The sequence below is a fragment of the Amblyraja radiata genome, chromosome 41 (genome assembly GCF_010909765.2).
Source record: "Amblyraja radiata isolate CabotCenter1 chromosome 41, sAmbRad1.1.pri, whole genome shotgun sequence".
In the NCBI taxonomy this organism is placed as follows: domain Eukaryota; kingdom Metazoa; phylum Chordata; class Chondrichthyes; order Rajiformes; family Rajidae; genus Amblyraja; species Amblyraja radiata.
The window spans coordinates 8,060,610-8,086,130 of NC_045996.1; the positions used below are offsets into that span (position 1 = coordinate 8,060,610).

The 25,521-nt window shown below is 41.6% G+C and overlaps 1 protein-coding gene across 1 annotated transcript; it reads left to right on the plus strand.

The window, feature by feature from the left end:
• blvrb (biliverdin reductase B) lies at positions 1 to 24,613 on the plus strand. Its single transcript, XM_033014263.1, has 5 exons — positions 1 to 183; positions 9,547 to 9,708; positions 17,494 to 17,583; positions 20,744 to 20,875; positions 23,679 to 24,613. Exons 1-5 carry the CDS (start codon positions 108 to 110, stop codon positions 23,834 to 23,836), a joined length of 618 nt encoding a protein of 205 aa, XP_032870154.1. The 5' UTR covers positions 1 to 107; the 3' UTR covers positions 23,837 to 24,613.
• The last annotated feature ends 908 nt before the right edge of the window (positions 24,614 to 25,521 follow it).

Genomic DNA, 25,521 nt, shown 5'->3' on the forward strand with positions numbered 1-25,521 from the left:
AAGGCGAAGCTGCAGCCGCGGTGAGCAACAGCAGCAGCAGCAGCAGCAGCAACAGCAGCAGCAGCAACAAGCAGACACACTGGGACGAGGAGGAGAAGCCTTCGACCATGGGCAGCAAGGTTGTGATATTCGGCTCCACCGGCATGACGGGGCTGGCCACCCTCCGCCTGGCCCTGGCCGCAGGTGAGGACGTGTCCGAGGTCTCACTGACCTTCGAGGGTCGGTCTCACTGCGGACAGACACTAAATGCTGGAGTAACGCAGCGGGACGGGCGACAAAGAATAGGTGTAGATTTCAGGCCGGGACCCTCCTTCAGACTGATTTATATGGGGGGGGGGGGAGTGTTCAAAAGGGAACTGCAGATGCTGGAATATCGAAGGTACACAAAATTGCTGGGGAAACTCAGCGGGTGCAGCAGCATCTATGGAGCGAAGGAAATAGGCGACGTTTCGGGCCGAAACCCATATGGGGGGGGGGGGGGAGACTGGTTAACTGACCCACATACACTCCCCCTCTCCCCCTCACTTTCCTCCACCCCCCACTCACTGTGAAGGGAGTGGAGAAATGGAGGGGGAGAGGAGAGGGGAACTGGAGATATGAAGATAAACACCACCTCTGGAGATGCTGCCTGTCCCGCTGAGTTACTCCAGCATTTTATGCCCACCTTCGGTTTAAACCAGCATCTGCAATTCCTTCCTACACAGACCTATCTCAGCAGTGGAGATGCTGCCTCATAGACCCGGGTTCGATCCTGACTGCGGGTGTTTACCATACGGAGTTTCCACGTTGTCCCCGTGGACTGCGCGGGTTTCCTCCGGGTGCTCTGGTTTCCCTCCCACACTCCAAAGACATGCAGGTTTTTAACTAAATTGGCTTCTGTAAATTGTGTGGGGGTAGAACTGGTATACGGGTGATCGATGGCTGGCATGGACTTGATGGGCCAAGGGCCTGTTTCCACGTTGCATTTCTAACGATGAAGAGCACAGCATACTAAAGATAAAGTCCTTAGGTTTAGATTGCATGGACATAGGCCCTTCTGCCAAATTTGCCCATCTCCACCATGAGATTACACCGGGATTTGTTGAGATTGTGAAAAATGTTATATAAATACAATGACTAGGGAGGAACTGCAGATGCTGGTTTACCCCGAAGATAGAACACAAAATGCTGGAGGAACTCAGCGTGTCCGGCAGCACCTGACGTGCCGAGTTGCCCCACCATTTTGTGTCTATCTTCTTATATAAAATAACTGGCCTTCAACCAATTGATCTTTCCAATGTGTCGTTCCTGCCAAACTGCTAGTCTTTCCCTTGCTGATTCATTCATCCCCATGTGTTGGCTTGCTGACAGTCAAGGCTCGGTGCTTTGATCTGATTAACCCCCCCTCCCCTACCTCCCTCCTCCCCCCTGGGCTTGGCCAGCCTGCTGTGGACAGATAAGTAGATGAGTCAAGGCCTACCCTTCCTTATCCACCCATTCCACCAGTCATGGCCCATGCCAGAGGGAAGGGGGCTTATCAGCTGGCAGCCACGGAGGCAGTTGCTCACGCTCCTGCCCTTTGGTGGAGCAAGCCAGTTAGAATGGCGGGACTGTCACATGCTGAGAGAATGGAGCAGCTGGGCTTGTGCACTCTGGAGTTTAGAGGATCCTATTGAAATATATACGATTGTTAAGGGTTTGTACATTTTAGAGGCAGGAAACGTGTTCCCGATGTTGGGGGAGTCCAGGACCAGGGGCCACACAGTTTAAGAATAAGGGGTAAGCCATTTAGAACAGAGACGAGGAAACACTTTTTCACACAGAGAGTTGTGAGTCTGTGGAATTCTCTGCCTCAGAGGGCAGTGGAGGCCGGTTCTCTGGATACTTTCAAGAGAGAGCTAGATAGGGCTCTTAACGATAGCGGAGTCAGGGGATATGGGGAGATAAGGCAGGAACGGGGTACTGATTGGGGATGATCAGCCATGATCACATTGAATGGCGGTGCTGGCTCGAAGGGCCGAATGGCCTCCTCCTGCACCTATTGTCTATTGTCTGCACGCTAGGGACAATTTTACCAAGCCAATTAACCTTCTAATCTGGAGAAACTTAACGGGTGAGGCAGCATCTATGGATCGAAGGAATAGGCAACATTTTGGCCCAAAACGTTGCCTATTTCCTTCGCTCCGTAGATGCTGCTTCACCCGCTGAGTTTCTCCAGCATTTTTGTCCACCTTCGAATTTCCAGCATCTGCAGTTCCTTCTTAAAGCTTCAAATCTGTATGTCTTTGGAGTGTGGGAGGAAACCGGAGCACCATGGGAATACCCACGCAGCTCACAGGGAGAACGTGCAAACTCCGTACAGACAGCACCCGTGGTCAGGCTCAACCCCAGGTTTCTAGTGCTGTGTGGCAGCAACTATCAAACCAATAAACCGATAGCAATCCCATAATTTTATTTAGGAAGTAGATTCTATCAGTCCCAACAGCCATGAGCAGCCACTTCAATAGACAATAGGTGGAGGAGTAGGCCATTAGGCCCTTCGAGCCAGCACCGCCATTCAATGTGACCGTGGCTGATCATCCACAATCCTGCCTTCTCCCCATATCCCCTGACTCCGCTATTTAAAAAAAATTTTTTTTTATTATTTTTATTAGAAGTACGGTAAATTACAATAATACACAACACATATATCTTAATACATTTTTTGTACCGCTTCATTTTTTTGAGCTTTAAGAAAAAGATAGAAGTAAGGAAAGTAAAGAAAGTGCGCAAGAGTCGTGAAGTGCAAGAGAGTGTTGGGAAAAGAAAGCCCTTTAGAAAAGAAGTTAGAGAAGGAAGTAAAGTAAGAAAGTAGACCCTAGAAAAGAAAGAGAAAGAAAGTAGGAACAATCGCTCTATTATAACATTAAACTCCGCAGAAAGGGGACTACCAACCAAGTCTGTTTTTATTGTTTTACCTCCCATTGCCAGGTCCTGATACCATTTATTTATTTATTTATTTTTAAAATTACTATTGCACCTCATGCTTGTAATAGGTCCATAAACGTAGACCACGTCTTTTGGAATTGGTCTGCTTTACCTGCTAAGAGGAATCTCATCTCTTCCAGGTGTAATGTTTCAAACATATTTGATGTCCACATTTTTATTGTTGGTGTGGGCGCATTTTTCCAGAATTTAAGTATGAGCTTTTTTCCCATTATTAGCCCGTAATTGAATAAATTCTTCTGATACACGTTTAATTCAGGGATACCTTCCGATATTCCAAAAATGATCCATTCTGGTTTTGGTACCAGTTTTATTTTAATTAATTTTGAAAAAATATCAATACAATACACAATACAATACAATACAATACAATCCAGAATTTTTGGATTTTTGTACAAAAAACAAAAGAATGCACTATGGTAGCTTCTTGACACAGACATTTATCACAGATTGGTGAGACATTAGGAAAGAGTTTATTTAATTTAGTTTTTGAATAATATAGTCTATGTAATGTTTTGAATTGGATGAGCGTATGTCGTACATTGATCGAGCATTTATGCACCTGTAGTAAATGATTATCCCAGCTCTCTTTTGAAATTTTTATAGCTAATTCTTGTTCCGTCTCTTCTAATTCCATCTGTTGTGGGTATTTCTATGTTTAAAATGATATTATATAAGTACGATATTAGATTAGCTGATTCCGCCTTTGTCTTCATTGCTTCATCCAGTAAGTCGGAAGGCATATTATGATAGTCTTTTGTGTATTTTTTCAGATAATCACGAATTTGAAGATATTTAAAATATTGGTTATTTTTCAAATTATATTTCAGTTGTAGTTGTTGAAATGATAGTAATTTTCCCAATACATACAGATCTTCGAGCGTTTTGATTCCCATTCTTTCCCATTGCATAAATGATTTGTCTATGATTGATGGTTTAAACGATGGGTTATTGGCTATTGGTATTGAGAGAGATAGGTTTCTTAATTTTAGATTCTGTTTTATTTGTTTCCATGTTCTAATTGTGCTATGTATAATTGGATTTTTATTATAATTTTTATTATTCAAATTTATTGGTGAGAGGATAATCGCTCCTATATTACTCGGGGAGCAGTCCCCTTTTTCCATTACAATCCAGTCCGCCTGCTGGGCAGAATTGTCCAGCAGGTGAATCATATTTTTAATATTTACTGCCCAATTATAATACATAAAGTTAGGGAGCGCTAGACCCCCCAACTCTTTTCGTTTATTAAGGTGTGTTCTTTGTATTCTATGGGATTTATAATCCCATATAAAATTTGTAATGTCTGAGTCCAATTTTTTGAAAAACTTTTTTGGGAGATATATACATATTGATTTAATATAGGTATAGAATTTGTGGTAAGAAAATCATTTTTATAGCGTTTATTCTGCCTATTAAGGACATCGGAAGTGTTTTCCAGAATTTAATCAAATTATTTAATTTCTTCAGTAAGGGATTATAATTGGCTTTAAACATATCCTGGTAATTTCTAGTAATTTCAATTCCCAAATATTTGAATTTTTCTGTAGCTATTTTAAAGGGGAATTTCCTGAGGTGTGTTGAGTCTTTTGGTTTTATCGACATAATTTCACTTTTGTTCCAATTTATTCTATATCCTGAGAAGGATCCAAAGTCCTCAATTAAATTTAATATATTCGGTATACTAATTTGTGGTTTTGTGATGTACAGTAGTACATCATCGGCATATAGGGATATTTTGTTATTTGAATATTTTGTATTATAACCGTAAATATCCAGGTGTGTTCTTATTTTTTCAGCAAGGGGTTCAATTACCAAAGCAAATAACAGCGGAGATAATGAACAACCTTGTCTATTGCCCCTTGATAGTTCAAATTTCGAGGATAATATATTATTAGTTAGTATTCTAGCCGTAGGTTTGTTATATAATAGTTTTATCCATGCAATGAAGTTCTCTCCCAATTGGAATTTTTGCAATACTTTAATCATATAATCCCATTCTACTTGATCAAATTCTGCGTCCAGTGAGATGATAGATAACTCTTGGTCGTGAGATTTATGTGAGTGCATTATGTTAAGCAAACGTCTCAAGTTATTGAATGAATGTCTCTTAGGTATAAATCCTGTTTGATCCTCATTTATTAGTCTACTAACATACCTGCTTAGTCTACTGGCTAGTGTTTTCGCTATTATTTTTTGATCCGTATTTAACAAAGCAATAGCTCTATATGATCCTGGTTCTTCTATATTCTTATCTTTTTTAAGTATTAATATGATCGTTGATTCTGCTAGTGTTTCAGGTAAGCTTTGCTCTTTAAAAGCATATGTATACATTTTCTGTAATCGTGGAGTAACTATGTCGTAAAAAGATTTATAAAATTCATTACTGAATCCGTCTGGTCCTGGTGTTTTTCCATTCTTTAGTGTTTTTATTGTGTCTTCTATCTCCTTAGAAGTAATTTGTGCTCCCAGTTCCTCTTGTTCCCTCAGTTCTAATTGTGGTAGTAATAATAAGAGGTGGTGGGGGTTCTTAAATGTGTGAGTGGAGAGACAGAGGGGTGTAAAATGAGGGTAGAAGCAATAGGTAGCAAGGTGAAAAGTAAAAGGGGCAGGCAGATAAATCCAGGGCAAAAACCAAAAAGGGTCACTTTTCAACATAATTGTATAAGGGGTAAGAGCGTTGTAAAAACAAGCCTGAAGGCTTTGTGTCTCAATGCAAGGAGCATTCGTAATAAGGTGGATGAGTTGAATGTGCAGATAGCTATTAATGATTATGATATAGTTGAGATCACGGAGACATGGCTCCAGGGTGACCAAGGCTGGGAGCTAAACATCCAGGGATATTCAATATTCAGGAGGGATAGACCGAAAGGAAAAGGAGGTGGGGTAGCGTTGCTAGTTAGAGAGGAGATTAACGCAATGGAAAGGAAGGACATTAGCTTGGAGGATGTGGAATCGATATGGGTAGAGCTGCGAAACACTAAGGGGCAGAAAACGCTAGTGGGAGTTGTGTACAGGCCACCTAACAGTAGTAGTGGAGTTGGGGATGGCATCAAACAGGAAATTAGAAATGCGTGCAACAAAGATAAAACAGTTATAATGGGTGACTTCAATCTACATATAGATTGGGTGAATCAAATTGGCAGGGGTGCTGAGGAAGAGGATTTCTTGGAATGTATGCGGGATAGTTTTCTAAACCAACATGTAGAGGAACCAACAAGAGAACAGGCTATTCTAGACTGGGTATTGAGTAATGAGGAAGGGTTAGTTAGCAGTCTTGTGCGTGGCCCCTTGGGCACGAGTGACCATAATATGGTTGAGTTCTTCATTAGGATGGAGAGTGACTTCCAAATCTTCCAAATCTGAGGAAGGACATTATTGCCTTAGAGGGAGTGCAGAGAAGGTTCACCAGACTGATTACTGGGATGTCAGGACTGTCTTATGAAGAAAGACTGGATAGACTTGGTTTATACTCTCTAGAATTTAGGAGATTGAGAGGGGATCTTATAGAAACTTACAAAATTCTTAAGGGGTTGGACAGGCTAGATGCAGGAAGATTGCTCCCGATGTTGGGGAAGTCCAGGACAAGGGGTCACAGCTTAAGGATAAGGGGGAAATCCTTTAAAACCGAGATGAGAAGAACTTTTTTCACACAGAGAGTGGTGAATCTCTGGAACTCTCTGCCACAGAGGGTAGTCGAGGCCAGTTCATTGGCTATATTTAAGAGGGAGTTAGATGTGGCCCTTGTGGCTAAGGGGATCAGAGGGTATGGAGAGAAGGCAGGTACGGGATACTGAGTTGGATGATCAGCCATGATCATATTGAATGGCGGTGCAGGCTCGAAGGGCCGAATGGCCTACTCCTGCACCTAATTTCTATGTTTCTATGTTTCTATGTTACAGTTATCTAGAAATTCTGAAATTTTATTATTGTCTATTAACGTTTTAGATGTGTATAGATTCTGGTAAAATTGAGCAAATCTTTTATTGATATCCTTGGGTAATGTTAATAATTCCCCTCTGTCTGATTTAATCTTTAATATTGCATTCTCTTTTTCCCGTTTTTTCAGTTGGCGTGCTAGAAGTTTGTGGGGTTTGTCCCTGAATTCGAAGTGTTCTTGTTTTGTGATTTGAAATAATGTTATAACTTTCTCTGACAGTAATTTATTTAGCTTGAATTTCAATAGTAGGATTTTATTATGTTTATCCATAGTTGGATCTTTAGCAATATCTGTATCTAATTGTTTTATTTGTTCTTCTAAATGTCTTTGTTCATTCTTATTCTTTTTATTTTGATAAGCTTGAAATGAAATAATGACTCCTCTAATAAATGCTTTGAAGGATTCCCATAATAGCGTGGGGGATATATCTGGTGTATCATTTATCTCAAAAAATAGGTCCATCTGTTTTTTTAGATATATACTCCCTTGTGGGTCTTTTAAAATTTGCGAGTTAAACCTCCAGAACGTTTATTCATAGACATTCCTTCTAGTTTTAAAACAAAAGTTAACGGAGAGTGGTCTGAGATCGCAGTAATGTGGTATTTAGGGTTCATAGTGTGCGGAATTAATTTTGTATCCACAAGAAAATAGTCTATACGTGAGTATGGTTTGTGTACCGTTGAATAAAACGAATAATCCCTTCCCGTCGGGTTTGCAATCCTCCACACATCTACTATATTTGTGTTTTCCATATATGTATGTAAAAGTTCACTGGTTTTAGATTTCATATTACCTCTTTGTTTTTGCATCGATTTATCTAGATAAGGGTCTAAAACACAGTTAAAGTCTCCTCCAATTATAACATTTTGATAATTAAATTCTGCAATTATATTCAGAATTTTATTAAAAAATTGAGGGTTATCAAAATTGGGCGCATATATGTTTACCAGCGTAATTGGCATATTATTGATCTCTCCTGCTACTATAAGGTATCTCCCTTCCTTATCTGAAATAGTATTCTTTGATTTAAATGGAATTCCTTTACGAATAATGATTGCAGTACCTCTAGATTTGGAAGTGAATGAAGAGTGAAATGTTTGGCCTATCCAGTTCGCCCTCAGTCTCGTCTGATCTTGATGTTTAAGATGCGTTTCCTGTAGAAACGAAATGTCCGTGTTGTATGATTTCAACTGAGCTAATATCTTGCCCCTTTTAATAGGTTCATTAATACCCCTTATATTCCAACTACATAGTGTGATTCCTCCCATTTTCTTTTGATTGTCGTCATACATTTTTACCAATTTTGATGACCTTATTTATTATGGTGCATTCATACCTCAGGACTCTGGTTATTTTGGGGGCATTTATATTATAGACTTCCTTGGTAGTTCCCCTCTGCGATTGTCCTTGAAAAAAAACCACATAGATGTGACATATTGTGATTTAAAAAAAAAGTATATCAAATAAATTTACGGTGTCTGAGTTCGACTCCGCTATTTGTAAGAGTCCTATCTAGATCTCTCTTGAAAGCATCCAGAGAACCTGCCTCCACCACCCTCTGAGGCAGAGAATTCCACAGACTCACCACTCTCTGTGAGAAAAAGTGTTTCCTCATCTCCGTTCTAAATGGCTTACTCCTTATTCTTAAACTGTGGCCCCTGGTTCTGGACTCCCCCAACATCGGGAACATGTTTCCTACCTCTAGCGTGTCCAAACCCTTAACAATCTTATATGTTTCAATGAGATTCCCTCTCATCCTTCTAAACTCCAGAGTGTACAAGCCCAGCCACTCCATTCTCTCAGCATATGACAGTCCCGCCATCCCGAGAATTAACCTTGTAAACCTACGCTGCACTCCCTCAATAGCAAGAATGTCCTTCCTCAAATTAGGGGACCAAAACTGCACACAATACTCCAGGTATGGTCTCCCTAGTGCTCTGTGCAACTGCAGAAGGACATCTTTGCTCCTATACTCAACTCCTCTTGTTATAAAGGCCAATTTCTATATACATCTTCCAACACTCTGGACATAAAAGGTATTAGAGGGTTAGATTAAAGTTACATCGAACAAATCTTGAACCCCTAAATCACTGGTGATTTCGAGTTTGGAAGTTAATTTGTGGGGAAAAAAACAGACCATGGTCTAGGGTCCTTCCGCTGCTGGACATGGGGGCGCAGAATGTGGTGGAGACGCCCCTCAAAACAAGGGAAGGGATTCCATGCCAGTGGGCCACGTGAGTGGCAAGGGTGGGGGACAAATTTGTGAAATTTGAACAAACTATGTAGACTGTATTGAATAGTTTGTACAATGTCGGATGATTTTTTTTTTTGAACGGTTCATGTATTGGATATTTATTGTTTTATTTATTTTCCCCCCTTTTTATTGTATTGGATATATTTATTACCTGAATAAAGTCTATTTTGAAATAAAAAAAAATAAAAAAAATGGTGAAAAAAACTACTTTGTCAACACAATCTGTGTTACCATGTGCAAAATACCCAGTGTTAGTGCGGGATATGGACCCGAGCCACAAACGTGGAGGGAATGTTGATTGTCCTGAGTCTCTGAAGTTTCAATGGCTGAATTAGTGTTTCTTTGCACCTGTTCTGAGACCATTCTCTCTCTCTCTCTTGTCTCCTAGGCCATGATGTGACTGTCCTGGTCCGTGACCCGGCCAGACTGCCCGCAGAGCACAAGGGGGTCAACGTCGTTGTGGGTGACGTCCTGATCAAGGACGATGTCCAAAAGGCCGTCAAAGGTCAAGACGGGGTCATCGTCATTCTGGGAACCAGGAACGATCTGAGTGAGTCTCTCCGCTGGATCTTGGGGCAGTAATTATGTAATCATGCACTTCCCTTCCACCTGGAGTATTCAATAGACAATAGACAATAGGTGCAGGAGGAGTAGGCCATTCGGCCCTTCGAGCCAGCACCGCCATTCAATGTGATCATGGCTGATCATCCCCAATCAGTACCCCGTTCCTGCCTTCTCCCCATATCCCCTGACTCCGCTATTTTTTGTTTTCTTTTTTTTTTTTTTTTTTTTTTTTTTTTTTTTTTTTTTTTTTTTTTTTTTTTTTTTTTTTTTTTTTTTTTTTTTTTTTTTTTTTTTTTTTTTTTTTTTTTTTTTTTTTATTTTATTTATTTATTAGAAGTAGACATATTATACAATGTAATTACATATTATAGTAGAAAAAAAACTTTTCATATACATCAGTCATACATTATTAAAATTTTCCATTATCAATTACTTCTGCTTCTAGTATTTTTATTTTTTATAGAAAGCGAGAAAAAGAGAGGGTAGAAAGTTACAAATAAAAGAGGAAGAAAAAAAAAAAAAAAAAAAAACACAACAGAAAAACAAGGAAGGTGGAATGGGTTACCTGTGATACATCAATGGAGATAGGTTCGTAGGTTATAAAGTATAGAGTATAGTTTTTCATCTGTTCCTGAGTTCAAGTTTCAGCTGGGTCCTCGTGCTGTGCCAGTCTATCCCTTCAGATAGTTAATGAATGGAGCCCAAATTTTATGGAAAAGATCTTGTTTGTCCATTAAGACAAGTCTAATTCTTTCTAAGTATAGGGTCTCCGACATTTCCGTAATCCACATTTTGATTGTGGGGGTTGTAGGGCCTTTCCAAAATTTTAATATTAATTTTTTTCCGGTTATTATACTGTAATTGAGGAAGTTTCTTTGGTTTGTTGTGAGTGTTAAGCTTTGTTCTGATATTCCAAGTATTATTAATTTTGTGTCTGGGTCCAGTTTTGTATTAATAACTTTTGAAGTTATTTCAAAAATATCTGTCCAGAAATGTTTAAGTTTTATACAGTTTGCAAATGTATGTGTTAAATTAGCCTCTAAATGTAGACATTTATCACAAATAGGAGAGATTTGTGGGAAAATTCTATTTAGTTTTATTTTAGAGAAGTGTAGTCTATGTAAGACCTTGAATTGTATTAAAATATGTCTGGCATTTAATGAACATTGATGTATTTGTTGTAAACTTTCGTCCCACATATCTTTCGTGATAGGATGACCTATTTCAATTTCCCATTTGTATCTATGTAGTTCGGTCGGTGGTACCTCGTTATTTAGTAGGGTGTTATAAATATAAGCTATTAGTTTTTCAGTATTAGGATGCTTGTTCAGACACTCATCAAGAATTTCTGATTCCCTATTTTTGTAAACTTGTGTATTAGATTTAACATAATCTCTAATTTGTAGATATCTGAAAAAATTATTTGAGTGCAGTCCATAATTCAGTTGTAACTCTTGAAATGAAAGAAAAGTACCTTTCCCATAAAGATGTCCTATATTTTTGATTCCATGATTTTTCCATTGTGTGAAACCTTTGTCCATAAAGGATGATTTGAACAAAGGATTATTTACAATGGGAAGGCAGAGTGGTATATTATTCAATTTTAAATCTTTTTTTATTTGTTTCCAAATTCGTATTCCACTATGTATTATGGGGTTTTCTTTATAGGTTTTTTTGTGCTGTTTTGTGGGGGCAAATATGATCGGTCCAATTTCAAAAGGTAGACAGTCTTCCTTTTCCATCATTAGCCAATCTGGTTGTTGGTCCATTTCTTCCAGCCAAAAATTCATGTTTTTAATATGGACTGCCCAAAAATAAAATAAGAAATTTGGCAAAGCCAGACCTCCATTTATCTTTGATTTACATAAGTGTTTTTTACTTATTCTATGATTCTTATAATCCCAGACAAAACTTGTAACAATGGAGTCGACTTTTTTGAAAAAAGTTTTTGGGATATATATCGGAATTAATTGAAGTAGGTACAGTAGTTGCGGTAAAAAAATCATTTTTATAGCATTAATTCTCCCAAGCATTGAAATGGGGAGTGTTTTCCAGTATTGAATATTCTTATGTAGTTTATTCAGTAAGGGTGGGAAATTTAGTTTAAATAAAGAGGTATATGTCTTAGTTACCCAGATTCCTAAGTATTTAAATTTATCTTTAACTATTTTAAAAGGGGATTGTTGTATTGTATGTAAATTAAATTTTGTTATTGGCATGATTTCGCTTTTATTCCAATTGATTCTATATCCCGAAAACTGACCAAATTGAGTTATTAGATTTAATAGGTTTGGAATACTAGTTTCTAATTTTGTAATATATATTAGTATATCATCTGCATATAAGGAGATTTTATTCCTTGTGTCTCTAGTATTGTATCCAAATATTCCTGGATGGTTTCTAACGCTTTCTGCTAGGGGTTCAATTGCAAGAGCAAATAATAGTGGGGATAGTGAACATCCTTGTCTACAGCCTCTAGAGAGATTAAATTTAGTTGATAACATTTTGTTTGTTAATATTCTAGCTGTTGGGTTAGAATATAACAATTTAACCCATGTGCAGTACTTCTCTCCTAGTTGAAATTTTTCCATCACCGAAAATAAATATGGCCATTCTACCTGGTCAAATGCTTTTTCAGCATCTAACGAGATAATTGCTAGCTCTGCGTTGGGGATTCTATTGGAGTATATAATATTAAATAATCTTCTCAGATTAAAAAATGAATACCGTTTGGGGATAAACCCTGTTTGGTCAGGATGTATTAATTTACTGATCACTAAGCTCAATCTATTAGATAGAATCTTAGTTAATATTTTCTGATCAGTATTTAAGAGGGCTATAGCTCTGTATGAACCTGGGTCTTCAAGATCCTTGTCCGTTTTTGGTATAAGTATGATTGTTGATTCATTTAGAGTTTCTGGGAGTTTCTGTTGAGTATAAGCATATTTGTACATTGTCTGTAGGCGTGGGGAAAGCAAGTCATAAAATTTTTTATAAAATTCCGAATTTAGTCCATCGGGTCCTGCCGACTTTCCATTTTTTAAGGACTTTATTGATTCTTCAATGTCTTTTATCGTAATTTCAGCCCCTAGCAATTCTCTCTCTTTCTGATCTAGACCCGTAAACTTACAATTCTGTAAAAATGTTTCCATTCCCGTTGATTGTTCTGTTATTTTAGATGAATACAATTTTTGATAGTATTGTAGAAATCTATCATTAATATCTTTAGGCAATGTTAATGTTTCTCCCTTATCTGTTCTAATTTTGTATATTGTTTTTTCCCCGTCCAATTTGCGAAGTTGACGCGCTAATAGTTTTTGTGGTTTGTCACCAAATTCAAAATTTAATTGTTTTGTATGTTGATAAAGTTTTATAACTTGGTCTGAATAAATCTTGTTTAATTTATATTTCAATACTGCAATTTTATTGTGTTTTATCGTGGATGGTGCTGCTGCATTTTCTGTGTCTAATTGCTTTATTTCCATTTCCAGTTTCTTTTGTTTGGCCCTATTCTCTTTATTAAAAAATGATTGGGAAGAAATTAATGCTCCTCGTACAAATGCTTTAAATGTTTCCCAAAGAAGCGAGGCAGAGATTTCAGGGCTATCGTTAGCCTCAAAAAACATTTTAATCTGTTTTACTAGATATTCATTACATGACTTATCTTTTAAGATTTGGGGATTAAATCTCCATTGTGACTGTGTCTCTGCCATTCCGTTTACTTTGATCATAAATGTTAATGGGGCATGGTCTGAGATTATGATGTTGTGATATTGTGAGTTATAGGTGAATGGGATAAGTTTTGAATCTACCAAAAAATAGTCTATCCTTGAGTAAGTTTTATGTACTGGTGAGTAAAATGAATATTCTCGGCCCGATGGATTTTCAATTCTCCAAACGTCCTTAATATTAGTGGTATTAATGTATGAATTTAAAAATTCACTTGATCGAGATTTTAGTTTTCTTTGAGTTGATGATCTGTCCAAACAAGCATCCAATGTACAATTTAAATCTCCACCAATTATTAAGTTTTGTTGTGTACCTTCCGGGATATTGTTAAGAATTCTCTTAAAAAACAGAGGGCTATCAAAATTTGGTCCATACACATTGAGGAGAGTCACCTTTTTTAAGTATAACTCCCCTATTATTATAATATATCTGCCTTCAATGTCTTCTATCGTTGATATATGTTTAAAGGGTATACCTTTACGAATTAATATTGCAACACCTCTTGATTTATGTGTGAATGAAGAATGGTACGCTTTAGCAATCCATTTTGCTTTCAGTCTATGTTGTGCTTCCTTTTTAAGATGTGTCTCCTGGAGAAATATTATATCTGTTTTCAATGATTTTAAATGTGCTAACACTTTGCCTCTCTTGATAGGTTCATTAATTCCCTTAACATTCCAACTACAGAATTTAATTCCCTCACCCCCAATTTTTATATTCATGTCTTGCATCTTGTGATTAAGTGGTAGAGCAGGTGATTCAGCACACTCAACCCTACCTTATACTTGAACTTCAGGTAGATGAATTTTAGGTCACGTCTGTTTTCCATCCGAACGTATCTCCTTAAATAAAATATGCAATTCCATTCCATATACAAAATATAATGTGATATAAGATAAAAAGGTGATAGCTAATAGGGTTAGTAAAGTGTGGAAAGTAAGAAAGAAAAGCAACTACAACTACAATTAGTGCAGTTAGTGATAGCCACCCTAATGTGGCTAAGCATCTATGGACTTCCGTAGCTTTTGGTTTATAAAAATACTAGCTCCGTGCTTTCCTTAAAAGGAAAGTTTCCAATTCGATGCATACAATTTGTGGGGGGGAAAGAAATATTGATTATATTCCATTAATGGTATAATTAATAGTCTCAAATTGAGATATTAGTTTTGTATAATCTAAACATTTATCAAAGAATAATCAAAAACGAAAACATCAGGGCAAGGGCCATCAGACATTTCTCATTATAAAATACCTGAATCATACTTTACTTATATTTCATACTTTTAATTAATTCTTAAATAATCTAAATAATCTTGTTATCATTAGTTAGTGTTAGTTAATATTCTTGATTATTAATAGTTGTTAGAGGTTAGAGGTTAGTACTAGAATGTTAGTTTTATATATATCCGTTGTAGGAAATATACCCAATTCTTATTGCGAATTTTAAGCAACTCTTAAATATAATAGTTTAAAGTTTAGAGTTCCATATCTTCTCTGCGAGATAGGTAGGTGTTAAGAGTTGAATATTTTTCAATCTTCGATCTTGTCCTCGACGTTCTTGGCAAATTCAAATGCTTCCGTGTGCTTGATGAAGAAGTATTCCTTCTTCTCGTAACTGACTCTCAGTGTTGCGGGGTATAACAGTCCATATCTCAGATTCTTTATGTTCTTCAGTATTCTTCTTGTTTCTGTGAACAATGCTCTTTTCTTAGCAACTTCCACGGGGTAATCTCTGAATACGCTAATCTTGTCTCCTTCATATACAAGATTTCTGCTTTTACCAATTTTCCTCATCATGTCATCCAATACATGACTCCGCTATTTTTAAGAGTGTATTTCGAGTGTATTCATCTCGAATACTGATTGGATAAATACAATTTAGGGAAGAAAGGAATATAAATATTCATAGTGCCGTGAGAAGGGAGAGGAATAAGATCACTTATATAGGCTGGGTGGGCCTTTCCCTGAACTCTGGGTACCCTTTAGACTTTCGATATATTGCGTGGAAACAGGTCCTTCAATACGATACGATAGAACGTAATTCATCCCAGGAGAGAAATGATCTGCCAACAGTCTTAAAACACAAAATACATGGAACAAATAAAACATGTGATGAGTGGTAATGATTGGGGATGTGCAAAGAATTGGGAGGTGAGGTGGGGAAGGGGAGTCAGTCGACCCCCCGACAGAAGGGGGAGGAGTTGTACAGTTTGATAGCCAAAGGGAAGAAGGATCTCCTGTGGCGTTCTGTCCTGCATCTTGGATCTGCATCTTCATCTGACCAAGATCGCGCTGATCAGCGATCAACCCCTTTACACGAACACACTCCTCCACACTAGGGACAATTTTACAAAATTACCAAAGCCAATGAACCTACAAACTTGTACGTCTTGGGAAACCGGAGCACCTGGAGAAAACCCACGCAGGTCACAGGGAGAACGTACAAACTCCGCACAGACAACTCCCGAGGTCAGGATTGAACCCGGGTCTCTGGCGCTGTGAGGCAGCAACTTCACCATTGTGCCACCTCTATTGGAAATAGGACTGTAAGATAAAGAAGAGGTTGGGTTGTTCAGCCTGTCATGCCAGCTGCACTTCCCATTAGATCAGCCGCAATTTCCAGCATTTACATTATTCTTTTAATCCTTTAATGTTTCCATACTATTCATCCACATTGCGAGCCCAGTTTACTGACAGAGGGATTTAAGTGAGTAAGTTTATTGGCCAAGTATTCACATACAAGGAATTTGCCTTGGTGCTCCGCCCACAAGTAACAACATGACACACAGTGACAGTTACGAATGACTCAGAAAACACTAAACATTAATAATAATAATAAAACATTAATGATAAAACACCATTGATCAAGCAGGTGAACCAACAAAATACCAGATCAAAGGGAGGCTACAGATTTTTGGCTGTTGAGTAGAGCAACTACTCGTGGATAAAAACTGTTTTTATGTCTGGCTGTGGCAGCTTTGACAGTCCGGAGTCGCCTTCCAGAGGGAAGTGATTCAAAGAGTTTGTGGCCAGGGTGAGAGGGGTCAGAGATGATCTTGCCCGCTCGCTTCCTGGCCCTTGCAGTGTACAGTTCACCAATGGAGGGAAGGTTGCAGCCAATAACCTTCTCTGCTGATCGGACGATTCGCTGCAGCCTCCAGGTGTCGTGCTTGGTGGCTGAGCCAAACCAGACCATGATGGAGAAGGTGAGGCCAGACTCTACGACGGCTGTGTAGAATTGGACCATCATTGCCTGTGGCAGATTGTGTTTCCTCAGCTGCCGCAGGAAGTACATCCTCTGTTGTGCCTTTTTGACTGTGGAGTCGATGGTCGCCCCCCATTTAAGGTCCTTCGAGATGATGGTTCCCAGTTCCCAGGGATTTGCTACCAATTGTTTTATTAATACATCAGGTATTTATAGAACAGTGAGATCAGTGCGTAGACTATAAATAAACTATGGTGCAGTTTGATATCGAGAAGGAGGTGATGCTGAGAATCCAGAACAGCTTCACCTAGAAAAGCTAACGGTTTGAGGGGGAAAGTTTAATGGAGATGTGCGGGGCAGGTGTTTTTGTGGGTGTCAGGAACGCATTAATTACCGGGGGGGGGGGGGGGGTGATCGAGGCAGATACGATTATGTACAAAATCTTCGCTCACCATCTGCGTGATGCGCAAATGACAACCAAGTGGGACAGGCCCTTAATCTCACTTGGTTCACTGGTTTAGTTTAGAGATACAGCGCGGAAACACGCCCTTCGGCCCACCGAGACCACGTGGACCATCAAACACCCCGCACACTAACAATATCCTACACACATTAGGGACAATTTACAATTGTTTCCAAAGACAATTAGCCTACAAACCTGTACACCTTTGGACTGTGGGGGGAACGGAGCACCCGGAGAAAACCCACGCAGGTCACTGGGAGAAGGTACAAACTCCGTACAGACAGCACCCGTAGGACCAGACCTCTGGCGTGTGAGGCAGAAACTCTACCAATCCGTCACCGTGCCTGTTTGTTTTGTTTTTTCCCTTCCAACAGGCCCCACGACCATGATGTCGGAGGGAACCAGGAATATTATTGAGGCAATGAAGGCCCACAGTGTGAGAAAGATAGTGGGCTGCATGTCAAGTAAGTCGAAGGCTGCTGTCTATTTTCTTGCACCCTTCAGCACCCGGCTCATGACCTGAGAGCGGGGTTTAAAATGGAGTCACATAACGTTGGCAATGCAATCCAACCTGCACCCAGGAAATTCAATAAGTCACTCGCTAATCTTTTAATTGATGCTGTAAGTTAAGGGATGGAGATAGACACAAAATGGTGGAGTAACTCAGCAAGGCAGGTAGCATCTTCTTCTCTCCAGAGATGCTACTTGTCCCGCTGAGTTACTCCAGCTTTTTGTGTCTATCCTCAGTTTAAACCAGCATCTGCAGTTCTTCCCATTATTATTGTATATTATTTTGTGTGTACATATGTATGTGTGTGTGCGTATATATATATATATGTGTGTGTGTGTATATATATAACTATATATATATGTGTGTGTGTATATATATATATGTTTGTGTGTATATATCTTATATTACTAAAAGTAGTAGTCTTGACCGCTTTTGACTCACTGCGATGTTATTTCCGAGAGAACGCCGCCACTTATGGCCGTCATTTCTGGCCACCTCGCTCAGAGCCCCCCTCCACCGGACTGGACCGGAGGATTTTTCCCATCAAAGAAAAATCAGAGAGGTATTAATGTTTTTAAATGTTTTGCCATTCTCTCTGCTGCCCCTGCTCGTGGGAGGGACTATAAAACCCGGAAGTGGTGTGCCTCACTCAGTCTCTGCAAGATGGAGGAAGCGAGAGGGTCGTGTCTCTCTGAGCTCTGAATAACACTGAACACATGTCTACCCAACTGTGAGTGCCCTCAATGTGGTTTAAAAATGAAAATATGGTTGGGTTGAAGTAAAAAGGCACTGCAAATGGTTGTTTGGGGGGTTTGGGTTGAAGTAAAAAGGCACTGCAAATGGTTTGGGGGGTTTGGGTTGAAGTAAAAAGGCACTGCAAGTGGTTGTTTGTCTAAACGACAACTTCCTGTTTGCACTATATTGAATTTAGATAAAACTTACGGCTGTGATTTTTGGCCATCTTACTCAGTCCCCCTCTGCTCATCAGGTGCAGAGGATTCTTCCCATCAATGAAAAATAAGTGTTATTAGTGTTTAAAAAATGTTGAGAATCTCTCTCCTGTCAATCACGCAATGAAGGCCACACCTTTTCCGGTGGGAGGGGGAGGGATTATAAAACCCAGAAGTGTGGGTGTGGCTCAGTCTCTGCATGATGGGGGAGGGAGAGGTCACGACTCTGAGTGAGCTGTGAATCAACTGAACACACAGAATATCTACTGAACTGTGAGTGTGGTGTTTTGTGTGGTTTTATGGTGCTTTCACCCTGTTTGAAATGGTATGAAGCTGCATTTGAATGTGGTAGCGTTGCACCCTGCATGAAATGGTATGAAACTGCATTTGAATTTGGTGGCCTTGCACCCTGCTTGAAGTGGTATGAAACTGCACTTGAATTTGTTGGCCTTGCACCCTGCTTGAAGTGGTTGGAAACTGCACGAATTCGGTGGCCTTGCACCCTGCTTGAAGTGGTAGGAAACTGAACCTGAATTTGGTGGCCTTGCACCCTGCTTGAAGTGGTATGAAACTGCACTTTAATTTGGTGGCCTTGCACCCTGCTTGAAATGGTAGGAAAATGGATTTGAATTTGGTGGCCTTGCACTCTGCTTGAAATGGAATTTCAAGGAATAGCCGTGAGTCAACTGCCAGCCCACCAGCCGTGAGTGAGCTGCCAGCACATCAGGCTTGAGGGACTGAGCTGCCACCCCAAGAATCCATTTGGCCCACAATGTCCATACTAATAATAATAATAATAATAAATTTTATTTTTGGGCGCCTTTCAGACATCTCAAGGACACCTTACAAAGATTAACAGGAATAAAAAACATATAATCAGAATAAAATAAATAATAAAGACATCACAGAAACACAAATTAAAAACAGATTTCAGTCCAAAAACAAAAAATCAAAAACACAATGTGAAGAGAGAGCAGCGGCAGCTAAAGCGCGCCAGCGTCCACTCTCTCTTCACGGCAGCCATCTTGGACAAAGACTAACAGGATTACGTACAGACAAACAATCATCCCCCCACAATGGATACCACTGTGGGGGAAGGCACAATGTCCAGTCCCCAACCCGAAGTTCACCCAAAGTCAGGCCTATTGAGGCCACCGCAGTTGCCTCTACGGAGGCCCGATGTTCCTGGCCGTTCTCATCGGGTGGTGTTGCCCCGGCGTCGGGAGAGTCCTCTCAGCAGCTGGGCCACCTGGAACGGCCGCTTCCTGACTGGGGACCGCGGCTTCCGAGGCTGACAGGGACGCGCCGGATTGGAGCTCCCAGGCTCCCGATGTTGAAATCAGCGCCGCCCGCTCCGCTCCGCAGACCCACAACCCGGAGGTGTTGAACTCGGCGGTCTCAGCTCACCGGAGCTCCAGCGCGTCGATCCAGCGCGGCGACCCAGGCAAGGCATCGCCCGCTCCGCTCCACGATAGCGCTCCAGCGCTGTGCCGCCACCGAGGCCGAGGTGCTGGGCGGTCCCCGCCAGGAAACGGCGCTCCACGCCCGCTGGTAGGCCACGAGGACGGGTCGACGGGGCAGCCCGGAGAAAAAGCTGCCTCACCGACCAGGTAGGGACCTAGAAACAAAATTGCCCCCTACCCCCCACATTTAAAAGTCCATTTCTCCAAACAGATGAGACACAGGACTAACTAAAAACTTACAAAAAGCTAATTAAACGGACGGCTGCTGGTTAGCAGCCGTTCCCCAAGATGGCTCCTCCTCCTCTAACCCTCTGGAGACCAGTAGTCCCTGCAGCAAACAACACCCATACCAGCGCTCCAGAACCCCCCCCCCCCCCACTGGTGGAGAGGTGGAATATTGCGTCAGGGTACCAGCCCTCCCGTGTGAACATGGGACCCAACGGGTCCCACTTAGTTTATATATATGTGTGTGTGTGTGTGTGTGTGTACATGTGAGTATGTGTATAAACACACACTGAACTTTTTTCTCTCTTTATTATATTGTTTACAGAGTACTATGTTTACATATTCTATTGTGCTGCTGCAAGTAAGAATTTCATTGCTCTATCTGGGAGAAATGACAGTAAAACACTTTTTCTTGATTATCTGGTGAAATCTCAGGGTGATAAACTCCGTTGATGTGATGATTCCATTTCTACAGCATTCCTGTTGTGGGATGAAGCCAAGGTCCCCCCGCGTCTCCTGGATGTGACCAAAGACCACCAGAGGATGTATGAAGTGCTGAAGAACTCTGGCCTTGACTACGTTGCTGTGTTCCCACCTCACATTGATGGTTAGACTTTCTTTTGTATTGAAGAAGGAGTTAATTGATTTTGGGTGTCAGTCACTGTGGTTTTAAGATGGTTCACCTTCGAGGTCATTATGATATTGAGCATGTTTAAGAAATGCTACACTTGTCGCTTTACCTCCCCCCTTGACTCCATTCAAGGACCCAAGCAGTCTTTCCAGGTGCGACAGAGGTTCACCTGCACCTCCTCCAACCTCATCTATTGCATCCGCTGCTCTAGATGTCAGCTGATCAGCATCGGTGAGACCAAGCTTAGGCTCGGCGATCGCTTCACCGAACACCTCTGCTCGGTTCGCAATAACCAACCTGATCTCCCGGTGGCTCAGCACTTCAACTCCCCCTCCCATTCCGAATCAGACCTTTCTGTCCTGGGCCTCCTCCGTGGTCAGAGTGAGGACCACTGGAAATTGGAGGAGCAGCACCTCATATTTTGCTTGGGCAGTTTATACCCCAGTGGTATGAACATTGACTTCTCTAATTTCAGGTAGTCCTTACTGTCTCCTCCCCTTCCCAGCTCTCCCTCAGCCCTCTGGCTCCACCTCTTCCTTTCTTCTTCCCGCCCCTCCCCCCCACCCTCACATCAGTCTGAAGAAGGGTTTCGGCCCGAAACATTGCCTATTTCCTTCGCTCCATAGATGCTGCCTCACCCGCTGAGTTTCTCCGGCATTTTTGTCTACCTATGATATTGAGCATGTTGTCTTACACAAAACACAAAGTGCTGGAGGAACTCAGCGGGTCAGGCAGCATCTGTGGAGGGAATGGACAGATGATATTTTCTCCCGACCCGAAACAGATCTGAGTAACGTCACCTTTACGTCCTCTACGGACGCTGCCTGTCCTGTTTAGTTACTCCAACACTTTGTGTTTTTCTCAAGATTCCAGCATCTGCAGTTTCTTGTGTCTCCACTGTTGTCTTGTCATTGCCCAGCCCTCAACATCACCCTCTGGTGGGCAATTCTCATAGGTGCAGGTTGGTGCAGGATTCAGACTCTGAAGCCAAACCACACTGACTGCAGCATAAGCTCTGCTGTGAAAGACCGGTGACAGTGACCTATTATTACACTGTTACGTGATATCTGTGCTCCTTCTTCACAACTCGGGACATGTCCAGGAGCTGGCTCAAGTTTAACACAAACAAAGCTTTCCACTGTATCATGGTACACGTGGGAATAATAGACCAATACAAGTTAGACATCGCTTGCCAGGCTTTGTCCTGCCCCCACCTATCCCTCCCTGACCACAATCAGACTGAAGGGAAGGTCCCAACACAAAACATTGCCTATCTATGTTCAGAGATGCTACCTGACCCGCTGAGTTACCCCAGCACTCTATGTCTTATTATGTAAAGCATTACTTGTCTCCAATATAACATTCCCCGCTCCCCCTGAGAGTTGTATTTTTTGTGTTAAAAAAAGCTGCATCATGAGTGAGCAAGAATTGTGTTTACCCCCCATCCTTTCCGGGACAATCCATTTTTCCTTTCCATCCCTCTCCCAAATGAGTTTTGCATGAATTTTCAGGTTGAGGATTATTATTGTCACCTGTACCGAGGTGCAGTGAAACGTTTTGCTTTGCATGCTATCCAAACAAATCTGATACTATCCGATCTGATACTAAGACATCCTTGCTATTGAGGCAGTGCAGCGTAGGTTCACCAGTTTAATCCCCGGGATGGCGGGACTGTCATATGAGGAAAGATTGGAAAGACTGGGCTTGTATTCACTGGAATTTAGAAGGATGAGGGGGATCTTATAGAAACGTATAAAATTATAAAATGACTGGACAAGCTAGATGCAGGAAACATGTTCCCAATGTTGGGGGAGTCCAGAACCAGGGGCCGCAGTCTAAGAATAAAGGGGAGGCCATTTAAAACATAGATGAGAAAAAACGTTTTCACCCAGAGAGTTGTGAATTTGTGGAATTCTCTGCCACAGAGGGCAGTGGACGCCAATTCACTGGATGAATTTAAAATAGTTGGATAGAGCTCTAGGGGCTAGCAGAATTAAGGGATATGGGGAGAAGGCAGGAACGGGTTACTGATTGTGGACGATCAGCCATGATCACAATTTATGGCGGTGCTAGCTCGAAGGGCCAAATGGCCTCCTCCTGCACCTATTTTCTATGTTTTATATTATACATGAATAAAATCAAACCAAACTCAAGTACAATACGTAGAGAGAAGAGAAAAATACAGAGTACCGATTTTAGACTTTCGAGATACAGCGTGGATACAGGCCCTTCGGCCCACCGAGTCCATGCCGACCAGCGATCACTCCTTACACTAACACTAGGGTCAATTAACAATTTTACCAAAGCCAATTAACCTACAAACCTGTACGTCTTTGGAGTGTGGGAGGAAACCGGAGCACCCGGGGAAAACCCACGCTGTCACAGGGAGAAATTACAAACTCCGTACAGACGCCGCCCATAATCAGGATCGAAATCGTGTCTCTGGCGGTGTGAGGCAGCAACTCTGCCGCTGCACCACCGTGCTGCCCTATCCATGTTCTCCAGAGCTGCTTGCCTGACCCTGAGTTACTCCAGCACTTTGTCTTCCTTTGCCAATAGGATGCTTTCTGTGCAACACCAAAGCAGGAACGGGGTACTGATATTAGATGATCAGCCATGATCATATCGAATGGTGGTGCTGGCTCAAAGGGCCGAATGGCCTACCCCGGCACCTATTTTTCTATGTTTCCAACATCCTGACGATCCTATTTATCTGCTCCTTATTCGCATTTACTAGTTCTGCGCTGTGGTTTATTTAACGTGACTCTTCCTCTGACAGATGCGTTGCCGCTGACGGGGAACTACGCCGTGGCAGTCGGTGAAAGGGGAGGCCGAGTCATCTCCAAACACGACCTGGGCCACTTCTTCCTCAAGTGCCTGACTACCTCAGAGTACGACGGGAAATTTGTCTGCGTTTCCGGCACCTACCAGTCCTAGTGACTCCAGCACGCAGTCTCCTCAACGTTGCAAGCCTCTAAGGCTGCATTACATCCTTTTACATTCTACTCCTCTCGAAATGAATGATAGCATTGCATTTGCCTTTCGTACCTGTCGACACAACCTGCAAATTAACCTGCAGTAACTCAGCAGGACAGGCAGCATCTCTGGAGAGGAGTGGGTGACGTTTCGGGTCGAGACCCTTCTTCAGACTCAACTCCAGAACTTCCTTCTAAACTTTGAGAAGCACAAAAAGCTGGAGTCTAAAGGGTCTGTCCCACTTTCACGACCTAATTCACGACCTTTTTTACTCGTGGACATTTTTCATCAGGCTAGAAAAACGACCCGACCTACTTGATGCCACAAGTACCTACGTCTAGCATCACGGCCCGCTACGAGCTCGTGACGACCATGCTGCGAGTATGAGTCAAGGGCAAACTCAGCAGAGGTCGTGAATTAGGTCGTGAAAGTGGGACAGGCCCTTTAGGAAGGGTCTCGACCCGAAATGTCACCTATTCCTTCTCTCCAGAGATGCTGCCTGTCCCGCTGAGTTACTCCAGCATTTTGTGTCTATCTTCGATTTAACCCAGCATCTGCAGTTCTTTCCTACACTGCAAATGAGCCTTTTGGAAATCCTGCACCAGCACTCCCAGGCCTGGGGCTGGATCTGCACCACTCGATATCTGAATCCTCTCGTCGTTTAGACACCAGCACGCAGGGGAGGAGCTGTTCACACCTCTCGACAGAAATTATCAATAAAAAAATCTCTAATCCGCCGATCTCACTGGATGTTTTTGTCGCCGAGTGTGGAAATCATCAGTGTGTGTTGACCATGAATCTCCAGGCCCTGGTTTCAGTTTTAGTTCATTGTCACGTGTACATGAAAAGTTTTTGTTGCGTGCTAACCAGTCAGCGGAAAAATGCTGGCAATGGTGCCCATGCCCATGAATCTCCAGGTCCTCGCCAGCTTGCGAATGTACAAACACACATCATCCGGCTGTCCTGAATTAAATTTGGAGTTGTGGTCACAGCCTTTGACTATACACAAAAAGTCAGGAGAAACTCAGCGGGTGAGGCAGCATCTCTGGAACAGAGAAGGAACAGGCGACGTTTCGTGTCGACACCGTTCTTCAGACCAAAGATCCTAGATCACTCCTGCTAAATGCAACGGGCTGACATGTAGTACGCAACGAAGCGGAACGTGGGCCTTTTTTCCATCCATTTCAGTAACCCGACCCGACCCGACTCGCAGTGTAATCAATGTTGCGGGGGAACAGTTTGTGTTAATAAATTAAAATTCTGAAAATGAGGAGAAGATTTTTACGAGGATGTTTCCGTAACCGGCTTCCGTCTCCGCACTAGTATCTTTGCTCCGCTACGGGATCTTTGGTGCGGAGACGGAAGCCGGTTACGGAAATGGGGCCGAAAATTACCCATGAATCTGCCCATGACCGTACTACGTCTTTTTCATCGAGTGGGCTATCTTGCTCGCTATAGGATCTTTGGTTCAAACTGATGTCCTGGGGGGGAAACGGGATAAGGAAAGGAAGAGGCGGAGACAGGAGGCTTGTGGGAGAGCTGGGAAGGGGGAGGGGAAGGAGGGAGAAAGCAAGGACTAAATTGAATTAAATCCATCAGCGTGTGGTTAAACCAGACAGGTGGCTGGGTGGAAGGGAGGGAATATG

Coding starts and splice junctions, on each gene's coding strand:
- blvrb (XM_033014263.1), top strand. CDS start 108: ATGGGCAGCAAGGTTGTGATATTCGGCTCCACCGGCATGACGGGGCTG. Junction 184..9,546: donor CCGCCTGGCCCTGGCCGCAG/GTGAGGACGTGT, acceptor CTTGTCTCCTAG/GCCATGATGTGACTGTCCTG. Junction 17,584..20,743: donor GATAGTGGGCTGCATGTCAA/GTAAGTCGAAGG, acceptor CCATTTCTACAG/CATTCCTGTTGTGGGATGAA.